Source organism: Sebastes umbrosus, chromosome 1 (genome assembly GCF_015220745.1).
Source record: "Sebastes umbrosus isolate fSebUmb1 chromosome 1, fSebUmb1.pri, whole genome shotgun sequence".
Taxonomy (NCBI): Eukaryota; Metazoa; Chordata; class Actinopteri; order Perciformes; family Sebastidae; genus Sebastes; species Sebastes umbrosus.
The window spans coordinates 43,897,736-43,919,204 of NC_051269.1; the positions used below are offsets into that span (position 1 = coordinate 43,897,736).

The following is a 21,469-nucleotide window of genomic DNA, read 5'->3' on the forward strand; positions in this document are numbered from 1 at the left end:
TATTCAAATAAGCTTAATGTCTACAAGCAACCCGATCTCACAGAAATATATGAAATGACCGGCCAGTGCATTACCCGGTGGTGTCACGGTAAAATGATGTGCCGGCACCACGGAAACAGAAACGGTGGAAAGTCAATTAGGATCCTTGTTTGTGGTGGTTCACCAGGAGACTGATGTCCGTGTCCCGTCTGAAACCAAAAGTCAACCTTGACTTATTTTAAATCATAAAGGCTACGTAAGTTATTTCAACCCAATCCGTGATCTTTTCTTTCCTAAACCTAACAAAGTATTTTTTTTGCCTAAACCTGAATTGTTTCCTGTGGTGGTGGCGGCACATCATGTTTACACATTACCGGTCTCCTCATTAATATTCAGAGCAATGAGCCTTCGGAACAACGGCCGTTTGTTTGCAGGATAACGGTCCAATGAATAACGGGCCGTCACAACTACGGTACGGCACTGGTCAAAGTCCCGTGTTTGAACCATCCAGCCACCTGGCTTCCTCCCTACGCGGACTTCCGCGGACATATTTGTGATACGTCAAAAACAAATGTAATCTGGGAGAAAATATCTATCCCTTGAAACATAATTGACGATGCAGTTTCATCGCCTGGAAGACCGGGCACGAGGATATTACTACAATCTGTGACATCTTAAACTTCGACATGTACATTTTTGTCCTCATCGTAATGTGCCATTCATGGTCTTTGGCTTTGGACATTTTATTTGTCATCAATTTCAACTTGTTTTGCTTCGTGTTCATGAAGCCTGTCTGTCAGTTTCTACTGATGAAATCAGCTGCACAACAAAAGACAGTAGAAAGAACAATCCCATAAACCTTTGACTCCGCAGACCAGAAGCAGATCCTGATTTATGTGGCGTCAACTGATGACTCACACCTTCGTCACATTAACTAGTCTGCTAAGAGAAGAACTTCCTCGCTGAGACCGGCTGGCCAAGAGGAGGGAAGACAAAGACGTATGAAATCTAGTTGAATCTCACGTTTGTGGAGAGAGATGTGCAGATTGATATGTTGGATAACGACAAAGTCAGCAGCGTTCTATTCCTCCTTTTTAAAGGATGTGGAGGGTTAAAACATGGTCATTCAGCTCTCTACAGAAACAACTACCTCTCTTCATCACAGACAACATCTGGTGCAGGATTTTATTCAAACCTCCTGACAGAATCCTTCCACCTCTAACACAGCGGGGGTTTACATAGTAGGAATCAAACCCGTCTGTATAGTGCCACACATTATACAATGAACCGGAGCATCATACAGGCTCCCTGCTCTCTCCTCGGGACGCCTTTTTATTAGAAACCCTTTATAAAGTTTAAAAACTCTCAGCTTCACACACATCTGAGGCTCTATTTCCCTCCCATGCCACGCTGAGAGCTGGTGACGTATCCACCATCCTGAACCTCTGTCACTAGAGCTAATGAAGACATCTCCTCTGACTGATGAACATCATGATGCATTTTAGTTTGACCTCATTTCACACACCCGGCCTAAAACTGTTTCTGGGGGTGAGATACTGTCCCAGCCCGGTCGCACAGCAGTTCGTCAAACAGTCACAGGATTTAATGTATTGATTTGTGTACATAGACACGTGATGGTCGGCAAGAAATCAATTTGCATCCATGTAATATTGAACCGGGAAGAGCGGTGAACGCCGCGTAGGGAGGAAGTCGGGGTGGATAAAAAAAACAACAACAACACAGGACGTTCACCAGGAGACCGCTGTTCGCGTCCCGCCTGAAACCAGAAGTCAAAATGTATTCATTTGTCACGTAACTTCTGTACTTAAGTTTACAGCACTTCCGGACTTATTTTAACCAAAACGACCATCTTTTCCTAAACCTAACGAAGTAGTTTTGTTGTGTAAACCTAGCCAGGTCAGTCTTTTCCTAAACCTAACGAAGTAGTTTTAATTTGAAAAACAAAACAAAAACACAGGACGTTCACCAGGAGACCGCTGTTCGTGTCCGGTGTAAAACAAAAAGTCAAAGTTGATTCATTTGTCACGTAATATCTGTACTTAAGTTTACGGCACTTCCAGTGTTATTTAAACCCAAACCTCAATCTTTTCCTAAACCTAAGCAGTTTTTTTTTTTTTTTTAAAGTTATTTTTTGGGGTGATTTTTAAGTATTTATTGATAGGACAGTGGATAGAGTGTTGGAAAGGGGGAGAGAGAGAAATGACATGCGGAAAGGACCACAGGCCGGATTCGAACCCGGGTCCACCGCTGCTAGGACTGAGCCTTGGCATTACATGGGCGCTCGCTCTACCGACTGAGCTAACCAGCCGCCCAACCTAAGCAGTTTTAATAAAACTAATTTTGAAAAGAGTGCAGCGGCGACACGTGTTGCTGGACATTCGTAGGAAAACGCACAGAAATCACGTTGAAAGCGTGGCTGTATAAATAGAACTGGATCCAGCATCGGAGGTTCCCGTTCATTCCTCTGAGAGCGTCTCAGTGGAGCATGAAGCCAAAACGGCTCGACTGCCGAGCACTAAATTACCCGGATCATCCGCCGATCTTCCGCATCCATTGGGCCCGTAAAGCAGGCGCAGTAGCGCTTCCTTTAACTCCTCCTCCTAGCCCTCGGTCCAGTCCGCGCTCCAGCCTCGGTCTGGGTCTCACTCACATGAACGGAGAAAGGGAAATAACTCTGGATTCAGCTGTTAGTGCGTTTTAATGATTTAAATCAGGACTATTAGAGTGTTCGTACTGGGGAGTTGATTCACCTCAAAATAAATGATCCTCTGAGTTACAGACGTCTCTTTTCCAATGGAAGTCTATGGGAAAAGTCTTTTTGGGCCCGATGGCATCACGTGACGAACACGGAGGTTGTAGAACCGCCGTTTGGCCACTATGAATCAAATAGATTAAATGTTGTGACTATTTCACAAAATGCTGTGAGACTGTTAAACAGAATACTTTGACCTCTTCCTAAATATCCTGTACACATTACAGCCACTGTGAGCGACCTCATGCTACCACTATCTATTCACTCATATTTATATATATTATATATATATGTATCCGTCACTTCTCCAAGCAGCAAATCATCGCTCCATTCCTCGTTTCATCACTGGCTAAAACCTTTGAATCCATCCTATTCCTGAGTGAAAATGAAGCAACGCTGTGCTGGGAAATGGCCCAGCAACGCGTCACGTCCGAACCACCACGGATGAATAAACGGTTAAATAAAATAAAAATGCAATATCCAGTGAGTGAAACTGCTCCGTCACCGTCGGCCCATTTATTACAGAAAGAGAGAGAATCTGGCAGAAGGTGGTTGTCAGAGCCAGATAGAGGAGAAAGAGGAGAAAGAGGATCCTGGGAGGAGCTGAAAGAAAGATGACTTTCTGGTGGAGGTGCTGCAGCCGATGACGAGTGATAACTGAGGCTGGAGATGAAGGCTGCTTTCTGAAACCTCTTGGCACCACAAACAACGGGCAAAGCAGAACGTCGCGGGCCGGAAGACAGAGTCAGAGCTAATTACTTTACTGGTAGATAAGCATTTTTTTAACCTTTCTCCAAATGAAGGGTTTTGCTGAGTACACCGTGCTATTTCTGAACACCTGGAAGCTACTGCTCCAATTATAGTCTCAGACTGGCAAAAGGAAGCCAGGGTTTAAATGTGCCTTGCTCAAGGACACAGTTAGATCTTTCAGGCTGGTTTAATGCTCGATACCGAAATGGATAAAGATGGCAAACTGCCAGCCTGTCGAGTAACAATGAGAGCACGAACCGAGTCTTCTGTTTCAATCACAACCACTACCGGTCCAGAACATGTATGAAATCTAATCTAATCTAATCTAATCTAATCTAATGTATGCTCAATGCAGAAAAGTCATTCTAATGTTAGTACTCTGTAACTGCCTTAAAGGGCCCATCGGCGTTGTTTTCCATTAGCGAAAAGCAATGACGTAGATTACCAAAGTAAGCAAACCAATAAGGTTATAAGGAGTAATGTGGACGAGTCAATGTCAGTTGCACTAAGTTTGAAAATAACTAAAAGGGTTAGTTCGGATCTTTTGAAGTGGGGTTGTATATAAGATAAGATAAGATATATATATATAATATATGTATACTCCCGTGTTCTGAGAGGTAAAATTACTGTTTTTGTGAACGGAGTCTGGTGGCTTTGAAGAGAGAGGTATAACTGCTTCAGATCCCCGTTGCAAAGGGCCGTCTCACGGTAAGATAAAGATCCATAGGTTGATTGACTTTATTGATCCCAGAAGGGAAATTGCGGCGTTACAACAGCTAAAAACGTGCATCACTCACACAAAAACAAAAAAAATATATTTACAATCTCTAAATAAATGTACGTACCAACTACTATGTTAAAATAGATAAAGAAATAAATAAATATTATTATTAAAGAAATATCTCTGCTGTGCAGATTAAAAGTGAAAGTAAAGCGTCTGTGGACGGGATCATGGATGGATCGCCGTCTCCACTTCGGAGAGCAAATGAAGTTTCCTGATGACGTGAGAGAGTTATTGATCGGGCCAGCAGCTGCCAATACTCTGGATCAACTTATGTATTGATTGTACATCTCTGTCATAAAATGCTTCATTCATCAATGCTTCATTAACGACCTTTTAACCTGCTGCACTGAGTTTGACCTGCTGTGTGCTTCACACACACACACACACACACACACACACACACACACACACACACACATGTACCTTAAGACTGATCATTATCAGGTTCATCTGTTACGGGAAGGTTCTGGCTCTTATATTACATATGACAAACATCTGTTCTGATAAACCATGAAATAAATGCAGAGAAATGGAAATGTGGAGCTGGATTACATCTAATAGGATCAGTGTAATCTGATTACAACATTAGGAATTCAATCTTCAAATGACTGAAAGCTCCACTATTCAGCGCTAGCATGTTCCCCATCTTAGTGCAGCGTATTAGCATGCTAACATTAGCTAAGTAGCACTACACATAAAGTACATCTGACGCTGATGGGAACGCCATCGGCCTGGTCATAAATCACATTATTGGACAATGACAGCTTAATACTTACCAGTAAATAATGCAAATAGTAAAAATATTCATGAGCACATCAGTTATGAAGGTCACATGGTTTTACAGAACCGGATCATGTTGTTAAAATACTATTTGGAGCATCTTTTATTAGTAACATTGGTTGTTTTATTGATCAGCTTCAGTGTTACCCGTGCTTTACTTTATAATGTCATAAAGTTGTATTTATACTCTATACATTTATTCAGAGGCCGACATATTGACATTTTACTTTATTTTTAATTAAGTTTTATTTTATTTATTTTTCTATTTATTTTAAGTTATATTTTGTGGGAGAACACTGAGCATCAGGAGAATCACATTACTGAAATATGAGAGATGGAAAAAGAAATAATAATAATACTGTAAATTACCCCCAAATAGACGTTGAGGGTGATGGAGGGGAGGAAGGGTCAACCATCACACCAAACACAACTACACCACACTGTCAACCATCACACCAAACACAACTACACCACACTGTTAACCATCCTACCAAACACAACTAGACCACACTGTCAACCATCACACCAAACACAACTAGACCACATTAGTAACCATCACACCAAACACAACTAGACCACACTGTCAACCATCACACCAAACACAACTAGACCACACTGTTAACCATCCTACCAAACACAACTAGACCACACTGTTAACCATCACACCAAACACAACTAGACCACACTGTTAACCATCCTACCAAACACAACTAGACCACACTGTCAACCATCCTACCAAACACAACTAGACCACACTGTCAACCATCCTACCAAACACAACTAGATCACACTGTCAACCATCACACCAAACACAACTACACCACACTGTCAACCATCCTACCAAACACAACTAGACCACACTGTCAACCATCCTACCAAAAACAACTAGATCACACTGTCAACCATCACAGCAAACACAACTAGACCACACTGTCAACCATCCTACCAAACACAACTAGATCACACTGTCAACCATCACACCAAACACAACTACACCACACTGTCAACCATCCTACCAAACACAACTAGACCACACTGTCAACCATCACACCAAACACAACTAGACCACATTAGTAACCATCACACCAAACACAACTAGACCACACTGTCAACCATCACACCAAACACAACTAGACCACACTGTCAACCATCCTACCAAACACAACTAGACCACACTGTCAACCATCACACCAAACACAACTAGACCACATTAGTAACCATCACACCAAACACAACTAGACCACACTGTCAACCATCACACCAAACACAACTAGACCACACTGTTAACCATCACACCAAACACAACTAGACCACACTGTTAACCATCCTACCAAACACAACTAGACCACACTGTTAACCATCACACCAAATACAACTAGACCACACTGTCAACCATCACACCAAACACAACTAGACCACACTGTTAACCATCACACCAAACACAACTAGACCACACTGTCAACCATCCTACCAAACACAACTAGACCACACTGTTAACCATCACACCAGATCTGAAGTTCGGGTTAGGGTTAGTTAAATAGTTCTGATCCGGAAACAAAAGTGTGACAGGCGAACGGACGAGAGGGCTGCATACCCCCGACCACGTTGTCGCGGGGGTATGATTACTTTTCTTTCTCTCATTCACAGCACCACTCTGTGTCTGTCTCTTCTACCGCTCGCTTCTGTCCGTCTTTTTAAAAATGAGTCAGAAGCCGACAGGAGAGCCTAACTTTACTTTTAATGTAATCAAACAAAGACAGATGTTCTCCCCTCGTCCTAAAATGGTCATAAATCGATACTAGAGCACTTCCTTATTTTATGAATGGAGCGGTACACCAGCGACGGTCATCCCTGCAAACTCCACCCCAAAATGTCCTCTACATGTAGAAAGTACTTCCCCCCAACCTCGGCATTTTAGGGGTTAAAGCGGAACTTAATTTAGAGCCCTGCGGTCAAAAGGTTCCTAGTCTCTGAGGCTTTAGTAGACGTTGAAATATCAGCCTGTTTCATATGTAGGAAACATGAGAGAATATGAAAAACATGATTGTGCTCTGTTCTACCTCCGGTACAGTATCTCTAGATTCTGGTTGTCTTCCCACTAGCCTGTTAGTGACGGAGGATACAAAAACAGAAAGACCAGTTAATGAGGTGGACGGGCCCAACTAACACCGGACCGCTAACCAGGAGACCAGGAGATCAGTATTTTAACCAGGAGACCAGTATTTTAACCATGAGACCAGGAGACCAGTATTTTAACCAGGAGACCAGTATTTTAACCAGGAGACCAGTATTTTAACCAGGAGACCAGTATTTTAACCATGAGACCAGGAGACCAGTATTTTAACCAGGAGACCAGTATTTTAACCATGAGACCAGGAGACCAGTATTTTAACCAGGAGACCAGTATTTTAACCAAGAGACCAGGAGACCAGTATTTTAACCAAGAGACCAGGAGACCAGTATTTTAACCAGGAGACCAGGAGACCAGTATTTTAACCAGGAGACCAGTATTTTAACCAAGAGACCAGGAGACCAGTATTTTAACCAGGAGACCAGGAGACCAGTATTTTAACCAAGAGACCAGGAGACCAGTATTTTAACCAGGAGACCAGGAGACCAGTATTTTAACCAGAAGACCAGGAGACCAGTATTTTAACCAGGAGACCAGTATTTTAACCAAGAGACCAGGAGACCAGTATTTTAACCAGGAGACCAGGAGACCAGTATTTTAACCAGGAGACCAGTATTTTAACCAGGAGACCAGGAGACCAGTATTTAACCAGGAGACCAGGAGACCAGGTATATAAACAGTCAGATGATCACCAGATGAAGTAGGATTCATCCTCTGGGCACCATGAACACCTGCAGCTCGTTGGTGCTGATTGTAAACGGAGGCTCGACTCTGAACACTTGAAATGGAAGCCCAGCTTGTGGAGCCGTCAGGAGGACGTTAGCTGAGCCTCCTTCCATCCCTCTTCAGGGATGTGTTCAGTGTGGCAGCAGGAAGGATACGAGGACGCTGACGTCACCATGTTCATACATTATTAATAATCTGACAGATCTCCTCTGCACATCATTTCCATAAAATACACGGGATATAGAATGTGTTTTATCAGGTCTGAAGAACAAACGGTGATATATCTGGTGAACGGGTGGTAATATGTTGATGGAGAGACAACGAGATACAGACTGAGAGAAGAGGGAGGGAGGGAAGGAGAGAATAAAGAAGAGGAAGGGAGAGACTCCAGAAATAACAAATCTGTCAAGACACAAAAGAAAAGGAGACAGAATTAAAAATAACGAGGCAGAGTGTGAGCGACAGAACGAGAGAGAGAGAGAGAGAGAGAGAGAGAGAGAGAGAGAGAGAGAGAGAGAGACAGAGAGACAGAGAGAGAGAGAGAGAGACAGAGAGAGCGAGAGACAGAGAGAGAGACAGAGAGAGAGAGAGAGAGAGAGAGACAGAGAGAGAGAGACAGAGCGAGAGAGACAGAGAGAGAGACAGAGAGAGACAGAGAGACAGAGAGAGAGAGAGAGAGAGAGAGAGACAGAGAGAGCGAGAGACAGAGAGAGAGACAGAGAGAGAGAGAGAGAGACAGAGCGAGAGAGACAGAGAGAGACAGAGAGAGAGAGAGAGAGAGAGAGAGACAGAGAGAGAGAGACAGAGAGAGAGAGAGACAGAGAGAGAGAGAGAGACAGAGAGAGAGACAGAGAGAGAGACAGAGAGAGAGAGAGAGAGAGAGAGAGAGACAGAGAGAGAGACAGAGAGAGAGAGACAGAGAGAGCGAGAGACAGAGAGAGAGACAGAGAGAGAGAGAGACAGAGAGAGAGAGAGACAGAGCGAGAGAGACAGAGAGAGAGAGAGAGACAGAGAGAGACAGAGAGAGAGAGAGAGACAGAGAGAGAGACAGAGAGAGAGAGAGACAGAGAGAGACAGAGAGAGAGAGAGAGAGAGACAGAGAGAGAGAGAGAGACAGAGAGAGAGAGACAGAGAGAGACAGAGAGAGAGACAGAGAGAGAGACAGAGAGAGAGAGAGAGACAGAGAGAGAGAGACAGAGCGAGAGAGACAGAGAGAGAGAGAGAGACAGAGCGAGAGAGACAGAGAGAGAGAGAGAGAGATATCTATCTATATATATATAGATAGATATCTATATACAGAATGACAGCAGCACATAAAGAACTGTAGACTCGTTAGTCTCCTTCAGCAGCAGCAGCTCTGTTCTGCTTCTACATCACACATTCTCTCTCTCTGATTAATGACAAGATCAGACTGAACCAGAACCAGAACCAGAACCAGAACCAGCCTGAGAAGAGCTCCTCCCTAAAACACGTATATACTCCTATATACACGTATATAATCCTACTCATATACACTTATATACTCCTACTCATATACACTTATATACTCATATACGCTTATATACTCCTACTCATATACACGTATATACTCCTACTCATATACGCTTATATACTCCTACTCATATACACATATATACTCCTACTCATATACACTTATATACTCCTACTCATATACACATATATACTCCTATAAATGTATATACTCCTACTCATATACACGTATATACTCCTACTCATATACACGTATATACTCATATACACGTATATACTCCTACTCATATACAAGTATATACTCATATACACGTATATACTCCTACTCATATACACGTATATACTCCTATGCACGTATATACTCCTACTCATATACACTTATATACTCATATACATGTATATACTCCTACTCATATACACGTATATACTCCTACTCATATACACGTATATATTCATATACACGTATATACTCCTATACACGTATATATTCCTACTCATTTACACTTATATACTCCTACTCATATACACATATATACTCCTACTCATATACACTTATATACTCCTACTCATATACACTTATATACTCCTACTCATATACACGTATATACTCCTATGCACGTATATACTCCTACTCATATACATGTATATACTCCTATGCACGTATATACTCCTACTCATATACACTTATATACTCATATACACGTATATACTCCTATGCACGTATATACTCCTACTCATATACACGTATATACTCCTATACACGTATATACTCCTACTCATATACACGTATATACTCCTACTCATATACACGTATATACTCCTACTCATATACACTTATATACTCCTACTCATACACACTTATTTACTCCTACTCATATACACTTATATACTCCTACTCATATACACTTATATACTCATATACACGTATATACTCCTACTCATATACACTTATATACTCATATACACTTATATACTCCTACTCATATACACTTATATACTCCTACTCATATACACTTATTTACTCCTACTCATATACACGTATATACTCCTACTCATATACACGTATATACTCCTATGCACGTATATACTCCTACTCATATACACGTATATACTCCTACTCATATACATGTATATACTCCTATACACGTATATACTCCTACTCATATACACGTATATACTCCTACTCATATACACATATATACTCCTACTCATATACACTTATATACTCCTACTCATACACACTTATTTACTCCTACTCATACACACTTATTTACTCCTACTCATATACACTTATATACTCCTACTCATATACACTTATATACTCCTACTCATATACACGTATATACTCCTACTCATATACACTTATATACTCATATACACGTATATACTCCTACTCATATACACTTATATACTCATATACGCTTATATACTCCTATACTACTATATCCTACTCATATACACTTATATACTCCTACTCATATACACTTATATACTCCTACTCATATACACTTATATACTCCTACTCATATACACTTATATACTCCTTCTCATATACACTTATATACTCCTACTCATATACACTTATATACTCCTACTCATATACGCTTATATACTCCTACTCATATACACTTATATACTCCTACTCATATACACTTATTTACTCCTACTCATATACACTTATATACTCCTACTCATATACACTTATATACTCATATACACTTATATACTCCTACTCATATACACGTATATACTCCTACCCATATACACTTGATTACTCCTACTCATATACACCTATATTCTCATATACACTTATATACTCTTACTCATATACACTTATATACTCATATACACTTATATACTCCTACTCATATACACGTATATACTCCTACTCATATACACTTGATTACTCCTACTCATATACACGTATATACTCATATACACTTATATACTCCTACTCATATACACGTATATACTCCTACTCATATACACTTGATTACTCCTACTCATATACACGTATATACTCATATACACTTATATACTCCTACTCATATACACGTATATACTCCTACTCATATACACTTATATACTCCTACTCATATACACTTGATTACTCCTACTCATATACACCTATATACTCATATACACTTATATACTCCTACTCATATACACGTATATACTCCTACTCATATACACTTATATACTCCTACTCATATACACGTATATACTCCTACTCATATACACGTATATACTCCTACTCATATACACGTATATACTCCTACTCATATACACGTATATACTCCTACTCATATACACGTATATACTTCTACTCATATACACGTATATACTCCTACTCATATACGCTTATAAACTCCTACTCATATACACTTATATACTCCTACTCATATACACTTATATACTCATATACACGTATATACTCCTACTCATATACACGTATATACTCCTACTCATATACACGCATATACTCCTACTCATATACACGTATATATACACCATCATTTCTTTAAAAACAGCTTCTGGCTAATGTCCCTTGCTCTTCATTGGTCAGTAGCTTTATATTTGTGTTTCCTTATCAAGAACACGGATCAAGTTACAGTATATCTATATATATATATATAGGTAGAATGTTGAATGTGCAGTGACGTGCACAGAATAAGAGATCGTCCCGTCAGTGAAAAACATTGGAATTAAACTGAAGTGAGAGAATGAAACAAAGAGAGACGGAGCGATTAAAAGACAATTTAAGGTGGAAAGACGGAGTTAACCTGTTAAACTGCAGAGTGAAGAGAGGGCTGAGAGGGAGAGAGAGAGAGAAAGAGGGAGACAGAAGAGAAGAGAGAGAGCGAGAGAGAGAGAGAGAGAGAGAGAGAGAGAGAGAGAGAGAGAGAATTAACCTGCAATCAGGCCTCTATTGAGCTGCAGTCAGCCTCCATCAGCATTTCATTAGACTTTAGAGACACAAACCCCCGCCTCTGATTCCCCCCCCACACCTCACACTGCTCCACCAGCTGGGTGTTTACCTGTCTGCATGTGTACTAGGGATGTCCATAATTAACTGATTAACCGTTAACCCACATTAAGCATTTTAACTGATTATCGCTATCGGTTAAAACGGTTAAAATAAATATTAAGAATGAATTAAAAAGCTGAGTGGCTCAGAGGAGCGTCTCGTCTCTTTAAGGAGAAAAGCTGGTATACCCAACAACCACCCAACAACAAGCGTACCCAACAACAAGTTTACCCAACAACAAGCGTACCCAACAACAAGTTTACCCAACAACAAGCGTACCCAACAAGTGTACCCAGCAACAAGCCTACCCAACAAGCGTACCCAACAACAAGCGCACCCAACAACAAGCATACCAACAACAAGTGTACCCAACAACAAGCGCACCCAACAACAAGCGCACCCAACAACAAGCGTACCCAACAACAAGCGTACCCAACAACAAGTTTACCCAACAACAAGCGTACCCAACAAGCGTAACCAACAACAAGTTTACCCAACAACAAGCGTACCCAACAAGCGTACCCAACAACAAGTTTACCCAACAACACGCGTACCCAACAAGCGTACCCAACAACACCCGTACCCAACAACAAGCGTACCCAACAAGTGTACCCAACAACAAGCGTACCCAACAACACGCATACCCAACAAGCGTACCCAACAACACCCGTACCCAACAACAAGCGTACCCAACAAGTGTACCCAACAACAAGCCTACCCAACAAGCGTACACAACAACAAGCGCACCCAACAACAAGCGCACCCAACAACAAGCGTACCCAACAACAAGTGTATCCAACAACAAGCGCACCTAACAACAAGTGCACCCAACAACAAGCGTACCCAACAACAAGCGTACCCAACTACAAGCGTACCCAACAACAAGCGCACCCAACAACAAGCGTGGGGGACCCCCAGTTGGACAGTATTTTTTATACCTTTATTACAGACTGGATGTGCAGTAAGAGAGAAATTATCATTCATGGTTGGCTTCTTAAGGAAAACGTTGGGGGGGGATTATCTCCACTGGCTCAGGTAACATGTTGACCTTCACCAGCTGATTAGAGGTGATCTCAGTCCTGTGGACAGCAGAGTTCAGCAGAGGACCAGACCCTAACCCTAACCCTTCTTCAGTGTTTCCACAGTTGTTCACTCCTCCAGCTCTGCGTCTCTCTGAGGCCGGTTAAATATATAAATTATATTATAGATATCTCTATAAATGAGCTGCTGCCCTCTCAGAGCTGCTCTGGTTTCAGTCTTGGATATAAAAGTGAGTAAATAATGAGTGTTTGGTGTTTTCAGCCCAGCAGACTATTTGGTGACGTCCCAGCTGTTCCAACAAGCACCAGCTGTGTGAAGAATCAGCAGATCTGCTGACCAGGCTGCTGCTGTCTGTTCTCTCCTGTGTTTTATACCGTTATTGTGGAAATGTTGGTGATTCAACAGCAACACGTATAGACAGGAGCTCAAACAGAGAGTTTCAGACCGTATGAGAACAAACAGAGAGTTTCAGACGGTCTGTGAACAGTAAATACAGTATGAACCTGAACAGAAGCATGACAGGTCCTCTTTAAATCCAGTACAACCAGTACTTCTATGCTGGAATAATATTTATTGGTAGGTCGTGGAAAATTTGATTAAACACAATTTACAATAGAAATTGAAATTATATTGCTCTTAACCCTCCGAGGCCCTACAAGGCCCTACGAGGCTCACAATCCTGACCGACTTTACTGTCTGTCGGAGTCTGTAGCAGATTCACTTTTAGAGCGACTAGAATCCATCGGTACCAACCATGTCATACTACTACTACTACTACTACTGGTATCATAGTAAAGTATAAAACCTGATGAATCCATCGGTGCCAACCATGACACGGGAAAAACACTTGATAACACTCCAAAGTTGGGCTAAATGTTGGCGAGGAAAAACTGGCATGGTCATTTCCAAAGGGGTCCCTTGACCTCTGACCTCCATATCAGTGAATGTAAATGGGTTCAATGGATCAGACTAGAGACCTAGAGCATTCAGAAGATGGATGGATCAAACTAGAGACCTAGAGCATTCAGAGGATGGATGGATCAAACTAGAGACCTAAAGCATTCAGAGGATGGGTGGATCCAACTAGAGACCTAGAGCATTCAGAGGATGGATGGATCCAACTAGAGACCTAGAGCATTCAGAGGATGGATGGATCAAACTAGAGACCTAGAGCATTCAGAGGATAGATGGATCCAACTAGAGACCTAGAGCATTCAGAGGATGGGTGGATCAAACTAGAGACCTAAAGCATTCAGAGGATGGGTGGATCCAACTAGAGACCTAGAGCATTCAGAGGATGGATGGATCCAACTAGAGACCTAGAGCATTCAGAGGATGGATGGATCAAACTAGAGACCTAGAGCATTCAGAGGATAGATGGATCCAACTAGAGACCTAGAGCATTCAGAGGATGGATGGATCCAACTAGAGACCTAGAGCATTCAGAGGATGGATGGATCCAACTAGAGACCTAGAGCATTCAGAGGATGGATGGATCAGACTACAGACCTAGAGCATTCAGAGGATGGATGGATCAAACTAGAGACATAGAGCATTCAGAGGATGGATGGATCCAACTAGAGACCTAGAGCATTCAGAGGATGGATGGATCAAACTAGAGACATAGAGCATTCAGAGGATGGATGGATCAGACTAGAGACCTAGAGCATTCCGAGGATGGATGGATCAGACTAGAGACCTAGAGCATTCAGAGGATGGATGGATCAAACTAGAGACCTAGAGCATTCAGAGGATGGATGGATCAGACTAGAGACCTAGAGCATTCAGAGGATGGATGGATCAAACTAGAGACCTAGAGCATTCAGAGGATGGATGGCTTTCCTAGCTACATTGACAATAAGGGGGTTTCTGAGCAGAGCAACAAGTGCTCGCCATCCAATCGCAGAAAAATGCAGAAATCTCAAAATTTCAAAAGTTTTTTATCCCAAATCCCAGCATGTCCTTTTCTATGGTGTTCCTGAAGGTCTTGGTGTCTTAATGTGGTATTTTGGAGGATTATTGATAGTTTTATCAATTCTCCAGTTGGTAAAAAATGGTTAAATTTAGCACCAAATCTGTGGAACAGATGGTATCAACCCAACCTTATGAGACAGAAGGCATGGGGATGACCATCACTTCTATGTGACATCTACTGTTGACCTGCTATCTCCCCCTAAATACACCTAAAGACCCCTAAAACAGACTAAAACGGGTCTATTGTGGGTCTCAGAGGGTTACAGATAGATCAGTTGATATTGAACGTTAATGGAGCAGAATAACTGATTCCTCAGTCTGTTGGAGGCCATGTTGGATGTTCTTCTGTTATCGGTGACCTATTTAACGTTAACAGTTACAACCTGCACACACATTCTTATTCAAAACCATCCTTTTATATACACACAGTGTACTTCTATACTTTACTTCAGTGTGTATTGTAAATACAGTCCAGTACTGCAGACAGGATTATTACGACAGGAACTCAGAAGTAATGTATTTATAAACCAGTTCATCATCTGATGCAGCCGATCAGAGGAAACACTTGATCCTACCGACAATCTCATCATAGAGAACCTGAGATAACACACAGGTGTTCACACACAATCGCACACGCACACGCACACACACACACACACACACACACACACAAACTGTGAGATACTCAGTAATACAGCATTTAGACTGAAGATGCCACTAAATCCTTCTTTAGGTCCAGATGTTGCATCACACCGGGTCGATCATTCATCATTCAACCTTTAACGTAAACAGAAATGTGATTTCTGATGTGGGAAAGATCTGCCAAGATGAATCAGCCTGTTCGCACAAAAAGGCGTACGAATGCCACGATAATGCGCAATGCGTTTAGCGTGCAATAAGTACGCCTTTCTTGATTTACATGTGTCATTTGTACTACATGTGTCCTGTACTGACTAAACACATCGGCGTGTAAATGCTACTGTAAGAGTTAGTGACGTAGAATAACCAGCCAGAAAGACCAACAAACATCGGACTTGTAAGTTATGTTAGTGACGTTTGTCACGTGTTTATTATTGATGTTTGTGACGTGTTTTCTGTAGTTGTTTCCGTACGTGTTTTACTTAGTTTCCATACGTATTTTACTTAATTTCCGTACGTATTTTACTTAGTTTACGTACGTATTTTACTTAATTTCCGTACGTATTTTACTTAGTTTACGTACGTAGTTTACTTAATTTCCGTACTTATTTTACTTAGTTTACTACATATTTTACTTAGTTTACTACGTATCTGACTTAGTTTACTACGTATTTTACTTAGTTTACTACATATTTTACTTAGTTTACTACATATTTTACTTAGTTTACTATGTATTTTACTTAGTTTCCATACGTATTTGACTTAGTTTACTACGTATATAACTTAGTTTACTACGTATTTTACTTAGTTTCCATACGTATTTGACTTAGTTTACTACGTATATAACTTAGTTTACTACATATTTTACTTAGTTTACTACGTATTATACTTAGTTTACTACGTATTTTACTTAGTTTCTGTACGTATTTTACTTAGTTTCCGTACGTATTTTACTTAGTTTCTGTACATATTTTACTTAGTTTACTACGTATTTTACTTAGTTTACGTACGTATTTAATTTAGTTAACTATGTATTTTACTTAGTTTCCATACGTATTTTACTTAGTTTCCATACGTATTTGACTTAGTTTACTACGTATTTTACTTAGTTTACTACGTATTTTACTTAGTTTCCGTACGTATTTTACTTAGTCTCCATACGTATTTTACATAATTTCCGTACATATTTTACTTAGTTTACTACGCATTTTACTTAATTTACTATGTATTTTACTTAGTTTACGTACATATTCTACTTAGTTTACTACATATTTTACTTAGTTTCCGTATGTATTTTACTTAGTTTCCGTACGTATTTAACTTAGTTTACTATGTATTTTACTTAGTTTCCATACGTATTGTACTTAGTTTACTACGTATTTTACTTAATTTACTACGTATTTTACTTAGTTTCCGTACGTATTTTACTTAGTTTACTACATATTTTACTTAGTTTCCGCTCATATTTTACTTAATTTACTATGTATTTTACTACATATTGTACTTAGTTTCCGTACGTATTTTACTTAATTTACTACGTATTTTACTTAGTTTCCGCACGTATTTTACTTAGCTTACTACGTATTTTACTTAATTTCCGTATGTATTTTACTTAGTTTACTACGTATTTTACTTAATTTCCGTACGTATTTTACTTAGTTTACTACGTGTTTTACTTAATTTCCGTACGTATTTTACTTAGTTTACTACGTATTTTACTTAGTTTCCGTATGTATTTTACTTAGTTTACTACGTATTTTACTTAGTTTACTACGTATTTTACTTAATTTCCGTACGTATTTTATTACGTTTACTACGTATTTTACTTAATTTCCGTACGTATTTTACTTAGTTTACTACGTATTTTACTTAATTTCCGTACATATTTTACTTAGTTTACTACGCATTTTACTTAGTTTACTACGTATTTTACTTAATTTCCGTACGTATTTTAATTAGTTTACTACGCATTTTACTTAGTTTACTACGTAGTTTACTTAGTTTACTATGTATTTTAAGCCCAACCAGGACGTTTTCCCTAACCCTGACAAAGTGCTTTTTTGGCCTGAACTGTGGATGTTTACGTGGCGTACAAAATGACACACGGAATGTCCGTTTAATGTCGTGGTATTTATACACGTTTCCGTGAGACCGGTTTGGATGAATACAACAGTAAACAGTATACATATATATAATTATATATAACATGTACAGTATGATGAAGTACATGATGATGGTGATTTACTGAGAACACCACCCTGTGTCTTTGTGTCCTACGTTTTATGTTCGGCTCCATCAATCTTCCCGTAGTTGGATGTGTGTGTGTGTGTGTGTGTGTGTGTGTGTGTGTGTGTGTGAGTGTGTGTGTGTGAGTGTGTGTGTGTGTCGTTCCCACTCACCCCCGTCGTCCTCGTCGAAGGAGTTCATGCATGGGAAGTAGATGGCGAGGGCCTCGAAGGACGCCGACAGGCTGATGCGGCTCTGCGATCTCTCCATGTAGAGGCCCGCCGTCGGCCCCGGGTCGGCCGGCTTGGCCAAGCGCGGCTGGGCATTCTTCACGCGGAGTACGGCTCGCGGCGTCTTGGATGGCTGTCAGCTGCCCCCCACGGCAGATCCACCTCAACCCGGAAACAAGAGTCCAGCGAGAACCCCCAAAGATGAACCGAAGAAAACCGGCGCTACAACGGATCTCGCAGCACAAGTTGACGTGAAAGATTTAATGATTCTCTGAATGTTACGCAAAATGCAAATCCATCCTCCTGGAGTGACGAGGTTCAGAGTTTCTGTTTATGGTTTTTATTAATCTATTATTTAATCTATCTGTGGCTGTGCAGCAGAGCTGAATCTCTCTCTTCCCGTCATCTCTGCTCTAGTTGTTGGATTCTTGTTTTGCTTCCGTCCTCAGCCAGCTGCTGTCCATCCTCCTGTTTGTCTCTCGTTGTCCTCACAAGTCCAGCTGACAGTCTGATGGACTACCGGTTGTCTGGTTGTGATTCTGACCTGATAAAACCAGATCTTTCACAGCAGAACTGCCTGAACTCTGCATGTCAGTCTAACATCCTCATCCTGTGTGTGCATTCGAAGCTCGGCCGTCTGCTTCCTCTCCAGACGAGAGAAGACGCTGGCGGTGGAGGTGATGTTGACGCCCAGCTTGTTGCTCTCCGACTGAATCAAAGCTCTCTGTCTCTCAGCGTTGTCATTTCCTCGAGCTTTGACGGAGCATCTCCTTCATACAGATCACCCCGGAGACGTCGGCTGCAGGTCTCCAGATCACCCTGGAGACGTCGGCTGCAGGTCTCCAGATCACCCTGGAGAGACGTCGGCTGCAGGTCTCCAGATCACCCTGGAGAGACGTCGGCTGCAGGTCTCCAGATCACCCTGGAGAGACGTCGGCTGCAGGTCTCCAGATCACCCCGGAGAGCATCAGCTGCAGCAACAATTGCAACTGGGGGCAATCTGTTGCTCCTGCTCTGATCTGAACAGCATCACAGTCGATGTTCTGCTGTCAGCGAGGTCTTCTTCTTCTCCTCTGTCTGTCCGACGTCGCTGCCGTTGCCGTACTGTTGCCGTGCCGATGCTCCACCGACTGTCTGCTCCTGAGACGGGAAGGACGGAGAGAGAGAGGCTGCACTGTTTCACAGTTGGTGTCTGACTGGATTCATTCACTGCTGAGCTGCATGGAGAGAGAGAGAGAGAGAGAGAGAGAGAGAGAGAGAGAGAGAGAGAGAGAGAGGGGGGGGAAGGGAAGGGAAAGGAGAGAGGGAGGCGGGGGGGAAACAGAGGGATGGAGAGCAGACTGTTGCTGGCAGCCCGACCAATCAGAACGTGGATGAGGGAATGTGGGCGTGGCTTAGGGGACGGTGGAGGCACTGCAGGGCAGGACGAGTTTAAAACCTCTCTCTCTCTCTCTCTCTCTGAGTGTGTCTCTCTCTCTCTCTCTCTCTCTCTCTCTGAGTGTGTCTCTCTCTCTCTCTCTCTCTCTCTCTCTCTCTCTCTGAGTGTGTCTCTCTCTCTCTCTCTCTCTCTCTCTCTGAGTGTGTCTCTCTCTCTCTTTCTCTCTCTCTCTCTCTCTGAGTGTGTCTCTCTCTCTCTCTCTCTCTCTCTCTGAGTGTGTCTCTCTCTCTCTCTCTCTCTCTCTCTCTGAGTGTGTCTCCATATAACCGAGCAAACATCATCAGAAAAACATGAATCAAAGCCCACAGAGAGAGAGAGAGAGAGAGAGAGAGAGAGAGAGAGATGATGATGTTGATGATGATGATGATGATGATGATGATGATCAATACCTGAAGCTGAATATTTACCCACAGATATGTTAGATGTTATATTTCAGCAGTTTGTGGAACAGTCATTAGATCTAAAGTCCTGATTCGTGTACAAAGACACTAATGTCACATTAGTTCCTGATGGTCATCTGAAATCAGTTCCTATACAATCCACATAAACATGAAGCAGGAAGTAGAAAGAGCGGCGAGCGCTGCGTGGGGGTGGGGGGAGGGGGGGGGGGTCTGATAACACCAGACTCTGTTGGCGTCCCGTCTGAAACCAGAAGTCAACATTGATTCATCGTCACAACTTACATACTTCAGTTATTTTAACTTAAACCGCCATCTCCATCTTCTCCTGAACCTGACTGAGGAGTTTTATTTTGAAAAGCCTGGACAGGATGTTGACACGTACGTTATGAGTTACTGGATGTTCGTACGAAATCAAACTTAAAATACGTCGTTGGAAGTCGTGCTGAAAAAAAACAATTACACGAATCAAATAGATTCAATTTGGTGACTGAAGGACCGATCGACTGAAGGTCTGATCGATCTGATCGCTGTAATCGGTCTGATCGCTGTGATCGGTCTGATCGGTCTGATCGCTGTGATCGGTCTGATCGCTGTGATCGGTCTGATCGATCTGATCGCTGTGATTGGTCTGATCGATCTGATCGCTCTGATCGCTGTGATCGGTCTGATCGATCTGATCGCTGTGATCGGTCAGATCGATCTGATCGCTCTGATCGCTGTGATCGGTCTGATCGCTGTGATCGGTCTGATCGATCTGATCGCTGTGATCGGTCTGATCGCTGTGATCGGTCTGATCGATCTGATCGCTGTGATTGGTCTGATCACAGTGATCATACGTCATGTTATTATTCTACACATCGTTCCTTCTGTTCCTTCTTCTTCCTCATCTCTTCTTCCTCATCTCTTCTTCCTCATCTCTTCTTCCTCATCTCTTCTTCGTGTCTCTGCCTGACGTAGTCTCCTCTGTTCTACTCTGTTGGTCTCTCTGAGCAGCGGAGAGGAAGAAGGGATGAAGAGCCACCGTGCGTTCAAACGCCATCAGAGCCACCCATGCGTTCAAACGCCATCAGAGCCACCC

The 21,469-nt window shown here is 41.8% G+C and overlaps 1 protein-coding gene across 2 annotated transcripts in view; it reads right to left on the reverse strand.

Annotated features, from left to right (window-relative positions):
- rims4 (regulating synaptic membrane exocytosis 4) overlaps nucleotides 1–18,622 on the reverse strand; it is a 48,350-nt gene extending 29,728 nt beyond the window's left edge. For both annotated transcript variants that reach the window (XM_037770475.1, XM_037770482.1), the window contains exon 1: nucleotides 18,496–18,622. In XM_037770475.1, coding sequence (XP_037626403.1) covers nucleotides 18,496–18,592 — 97 coding nt within the window. In that variant the 5' untranslated portion in view covers nucleotides 18,593–18,622. The remainder of the gene's footprint in view (nucleotides 1–18,495) is intronic.
- Nucleotides 18,623–21,469: the final 2,847 nt, after the last annotated feature.